This window comes from Parasteatoda tepidariorum, chromosome 6, assembly GCF_982258835.1.
Source record: "Parasteatoda tepidariorum strain Cologne lab strain chromosome 6, Ptep-v5.0, whole genome shotgun sequence".
In the NCBI taxonomy this organism is placed as follows: Eukaryota; Metazoa; Arthropoda; class Arachnida; order Araneae; family Theridiidae; genus Parasteatoda; species Parasteatoda tepidariorum.
The window spans coordinates 40,464,518-40,470,517 of NC_141760.1; the positions used below are offsets into that span (position 1 = coordinate 40,464,518).

General features: G+C 28.6%; 1 protein-coding gene across 1 annotated transcript in view; it reads left to right on the plus strand.

Annotated features, from left to right (window-relative positions):
* The window catches only part of LOC147807795 (GTP-binding protein 4-like), a 29,708-nt gene extending 23,971 nt beyond the window's left edge, over positions 1–5,737 (plus strand). The window contains exons 14-18 of the mRNA XM_087165697.1: positions 2,817–2,929; positions 3,007–3,094; positions 3,186–3,254; positions 4,529–4,657; positions 5,504–5,737. Of these exons, the coding sequence (XP_087021823.1) occupies positions 2,817–2,929; positions 3,007–3,094; positions 3,186–3,254; positions 4,529–4,657; positions 5,504–5,656 (552 nt within the window). The 3' untranslated portion in view covers positions 5,657–5,737. The remainder of the gene's footprint in view (positions 1–2,816; positions 2,930–3,006; positions 3,095–3,185; positions 3,255–4,528; positions 4,658–5,503) is intronic.
* Positions 5,738–6,000: the final 263 nt, after the last annotated feature.

Here is a 6,000-nt window from a genome sequence, read left to right on the forward strand (position 1 = left end):
ATTACCATTAGTTATAGATTGTGCTGAAAATGATTTTGTGAATTAATATGTAAAACCAGTAGGGTTGTTTTTAAAAAAATATAAATTTTAGTCCATAATACGTATACTCTCTTCTCTCTATATAGACAAAGCATTTAGGTACTATTATATTTGAAATTAATTATTGCCACAACAAGCATTGTTGCTTCTAGTAAAATAGAAGAGAATAATTTTTAAAATTGGTCTTAGATTATGGTCCTTGAAAATTTTGTTGAGGTCCTTGAAAAGTCCTGGAAAGTCCTTGAATTTCAATCTCATCATAGAGTGGGAACCCTGTTTCTGCATTCAAAAACATTTCAGTAAATCAGGGTTGGCAAGGTTCAGGACATAATGGATTAATCCACGGTTTAAACTGTCCTGTCCAAAACTGTCTTAAACTGACCAAAACCCTTTTACTCAAATTATGTCACAATTTTATTTGAACAATATTTAAGAGGTAAAAGAAACATAGAACTAATAACATATTGATAATTAAATATACTAGAGAATATTTGCTTTTAAAAGTATAATGTTTTATTAATATTGTTTGACTCTTCAATTTAAACAAAGGAAGATTAATCAGTAATCAAGTTCAATTGGTCCTCTCATTCAATAGTACATAACTGAAGTTTGGCCTTGCCATACAGGTTAAAATATTAGGGACTAAGTGTTTAGTTCGTCATAAACAGGTTTATTTATCTATAGTACTATTCAAGAATACTTTTATTTCATTCATGTTCAATTCTTTTAGCATAGTGGTGATACATCACCAATGTCAGTAACTGAAACTGATGTTATGCCCTTCAAAACTGTTAATGCATTTTTCAGTTATTTTGCATTTTCAATTTAAACTAATATATTTATATTTTAAAAAAAAATTTTAAAAATAGATGTCTTTTTTATCATCCTGTAGTGCAGAAATTATAAAATTTTTTTAAAAAAAATATTGTGAAAAATAAAAGGTTAATTTTTAATTTTTTTTAAATTTTTTTAAAGAAAAATTACTATTTTTTTTATATTGTCATATTTATCCGTATGCAAAAATATTATTTATCAGTATTAAAAGCATATTTATATTTAAAGAATTAGGTATTCACTTTTGTTGTTCAATGAATTGTAGAGCTTCAAAAATTATAAACCTTTTCCTATTATATTATTTTCTTTTAATAAGTTATAGTAAATTGTATAAAAAATATCAGATATTTATTGATACAAGTAATTATGTGAACAATGGTTACACCTATAGAATTTTTACCTTTTACCAAAGTTCAAGGTTTTGGACACTTTAAGACGGTTTTACCCAGTTTAGGACAGTAAAACCCACGTGTCCTGTCCAAAACCAGTTTAGGACGTCCAAAACCCCAACCCTGCAGTAAATAAATGTAGTAATCAAACAAGTTTAAAATTTCACAATTTTAATTTTTAACAAGCTAAAGGAAAATCTTTTTGGTCGTAAAAAAAATTAACTCAACAAATGCAAATTTTCTTCTGTTTGCATTTTTACTCTAGTTAATTATTGGCTCTATTCAGTGTTTTCACTACAGCGCGAGAACGCGAGAATCTCGCATATTTTTTTCTTTTCTCGCATTAAAAAATGATTAACGCAAGAAGTTCTCGCACTCTATTAATGAATTTCAAAATGAGCGAATCTCGAGAATTTTGGAAAAAATTTCGTCTTTCGCTATTTTAAATGAAATCCGTTTCACTTTTCTTCCTTGATCTTTCCTTATTTTCAACATCGGTCCTTGTTATCAAGCTTTCCTATTTACCAGTATTGTTCAGAACCAGTTCGAAAAGCAGAACACAATTCTCTGCAACCACGTATTAACCGTAGGTAAGGTTTCTTCATGTAAGACGTTTAAATTTTTTGTGCTTGAATGCAAGATGGACAAATGCCTTGTTAAGACAACATTTTCTAGTCCGTAACGGACAAATCAAAATGAAACAAATGTCGGTAGGAACGGTCAAAACGAAGCAAATACGGATATTCAACGGATACGAATCAAATACTAGCATGAAGTATGAACATGAAAATAACTTCACTATTCTATAACAGAAATAATTGAAAAGCCTATGCTGGCAGGTGAAGAGGATAGGAAAGTGTGTGCACAATGCTACAAATTTTCTTAGTGGTTCCAAATAGTTCAGCATCTGTTGCACCCAAAACCGAATTAAGACAAAATATACTAATAGATTGACTGATAAGCATTTGAGAAACCTAATGAGAATAGCTGATGAAAAAGTAGATATAGAACACTTTCCATATGATAATGCAGCAAAAATATTCAGTGCTTTAAAAATTAGAAGATGTTAAAAATGAAATATTTCTTTTCCAAGTCAATTCGTGTTTTTTTCATTTTTAGAAATCTCACCTAACTTTTTGAAATCTCACCCAGTTTTTGAGAAATTCTCACCCACTTTTTTTCTGTAACGAAAACACTGGCTCTATTTGAAAAATTCAAAATTTTTTTATTGATTATTGGTTATAAGAATGCAAACGATTCGAAATCTACATTCTCTATTTTGTTAAAAATGTAGACTTGCTGACTGAAAACTTCTTATTTATGTTTAATTCTTTTCTGCACCACATGTAAGCACTTTTCAAACTAAAGTGTTATTATTAAATTAAAACTTATTTAAATAGTTTAAAAAATGAATAATTCTATTTTCTGAATTATGTGTATTGAGATTCTTAATTTTCTTACAGACTTTCTATTTTTTAATAAAATGAAAATTTTAATGTTCTTCTATTGATTGTAAACCATTAATTTGTGTTCTCATTTTTTTTTAATTAATAGAAACTTAACAAGCTAGAAGAAGAGGAGGGCTTAAGAGAGTCAGCTGGCTATTATGATGAAAGTGAAAGTGATGATGATGAAAATACAAGAAATATTAGAGCTTTAGCTAAAAGGTATTTATTTTAATAGCATTGTATTAAATTCTGAATATTGTATTTTTTTATTTATTTGAAATTTATTTTTTTATTAGGATTCGTGAGAAAAAAGGCATTCTTAAAATTGAATCTCAGTTGAAAAGGAGTATTACTAAACCAAAATTACCGAGAACAGCTAAAAAAGTTAGTATAAGACATTTTGGCAAGATTTTTTTTCCTTCTAAATGTATCTAGCCTTAATTCCGTGGTTAATATTTTTTTCTTTTATTCACAGCGAACACGTAGTGTCAGCAGGCTGAAGATGGAAATGAGGCAATTAGGAGTTGAATTAGGGGACACAAAAGTAAGAAATGCTTATAATTTTTTTTTTCCAGATCTTAATCTATATATTTTTAAATTTAAGAATTTGATACTGGACCCTATATATATGAATCTTAAAGAAGATACTGAGTGATTAAAGTCAGTGTGACTTGCCCACAAATACTGAAGCCTTGCAGATAACACTTGAAAAATAAAACAATGTCAACTCTATTGAAAGCTACAAATCTATAATTTACTTTAACTTCTATTAAGCAAACACTAAGTTGAATAAGTTAATTTGATGAGCAAGTAAGATATCAATTGTTAAAATTCTAGTTTATATTTCTGTGTGAAAATTAAACTAAGTATACAATGATAACATATTCTGATTAAATACATGTGTACAGAAATTAGATCAATATATTATAATATTTAAATATTTTTTCAGAATCAGTAGATCAATTATAAGTATCTTTTAATCTATACAACATAATATTCTAATTTAGAAATTTTTCTTAACATCTGTTGGGTTGAAATTAAATTTTGATCACAACAATTTACTGTGAAAATCAGGACTGATTGTGCTCCGAAAAAAATTCCCCGGATTTCCGGATTTTTCGCTAACAGTGATCCGTAAGTTTCCGGAGATTAAAGATCCAGACGTTTCAAAAATTCATTGATCACAGAAGTTTCCGGAAATCAAATTTTCAAAGGTGGAACTTAAAAACGCAGTTTATTTTGTTTGTTTGTAAGGGAGAGCCAGAGAGATACTTTATAAGTTAATATTCATAATTAATATTCATTTTTTATCAGTAAATAGTTGTTATAATCATAAACTCAAGAAAGAAAGACATATTTGTAAATTTTAATTACTTCTCCAGGTCATGTGTAAAATTTTAAATATATTTTAAGTAAACTAAGAAATATTGAGAAAAAAGAAAAACATTGTTTAATTTTTTTTTAATTTGAACTTTTATTTAACTTAAGAAATTTTTCGGAATTTTGACTTGGGCTCACAATTACCCCTGGAAAACATAAAGAAAATTTTAGACGCGTGCACATTATTTAAATAGTGCTGATAAAATTTAATTTTTCTCCTACTAAATCATCCCAAATGCATTTTTGCTAATTTATTAGTTGATATGTATTTCAGATAATACAAAATAGTTTCAACTACCCATCAATTTTGTCTTGGTTCAACTGTGTGTAAAAAAAAATAACCTTTATAAATTTCCCTTATTGTAATTTTCATCATATTGATCTATGCCTATAAAGTTTTTGTGAAAAGACTTAATACATATCTTGTTTCTTTTTTAGGCTCATTTTGATGATGCTCAAGTGGGTAGAGTGGTGAGATCAGTCAAGCGAAAGAGAGAAGATAGCGAAGGAAGAGTACGCAGTAGCTCCAGAATACCTAGAGACGAATCTGGTGTTAGAGATGTCAAGGTACTCCCCTTTTTGATTCAATATCATTTGCCAATTTTCATTTAGCAAGACATTTGTTTTGCATTTAAAATATTTATCTTTACATATACTTCTCAAATTTATATTTCTGCGTGCATAGCTGCCAACTCTACTGGATTATGCAAGTTGCGCCTGGTCTACTGGTTTAGTTAAAGTTCTCCTGGTTTTTCTACATTTTAAAAAATTCCCTAAAATTGAGGTAGTTTCGTAAAAAAAAATCCCTCTCAAAATAAAATTTTTGCACAGATTATTGCTTGAATATTGAAATAAGTATTACTAATACATAATGACTCGAACCTCATTTATAGAAATCAGTACAAAACTTTTTTGTTTTTAAATGTTCCGTTTATTTTTATTCAGAAGAATTTTTTAAAATTAATTAAAAAAATTTTTTTAACTATCATTGATGAATTATGAGTAAACTTAATACATAACAGATCTATGATTAATGTCAATCGTAACTGGAAAATATTAGTTTTTCTATTTTGATGACTATAAAAATCCCTAAAATTCCCTATGTGTAAGATATTTAGTACATTATGCTACAATTATCATGAAATTTATATTCTTCTGTAAAATCTATTGGATTTTTTCCTATCCATGTTGGCAGCTATGTTCACGTATTATTCCTCCCCCCCTTTTTTTGGTGTTGAAATTTAGTAGGAACACTTTATTTTAAGCATGTTTTAGGCTTTCATCTTGAATTGTCACTTATTAACACTTATTCTAAACCAGCATAAATAATGTTCCTAATTACTTGGAGATACCTTAACTTGTCTTTTATTTGTATCTGCTGCACTTAATTAAATTGTAACTTTTCCCTTTTAGATGAAGAAGAGGGCTAGAACACTTTCAAAACTGTCTCAACGTGCTAGTAATAGATTAGCAAAGAAGGGTGAAGGTGACAGAAAGATATTGGACTTAAAACCAAAACATTTGTTTGTAGGAAAACGTACACTCGGCAAAACATCTCGTCGATAAATAGAGCACCTATAGTATTTGTTATAAATTATAAATACATTTTATGTTTGTAAATTGTTATTAAATATGTACTCACCTTTTCTTTGGTGTTTTAATGCTGTACATTGCTTCACTCATCTTTAAACTGTACCATAACGCTATAGTAAAGATAGGATCATTAGGGTAAGGCATTATCATGGACACAGCAGCCTGGGGTGGACCATGGCCTTCTCTATGAACGTTTCTCCATATGGTTTTCTTTGTTACCAGAACTTTCCAGTTCAATATCCTAATTGCTTTAAAACATAAAAAAGAAAGTACAGTGCACTCCCGATTATCCGGGCTAATCACCGGGACAGTCGCAC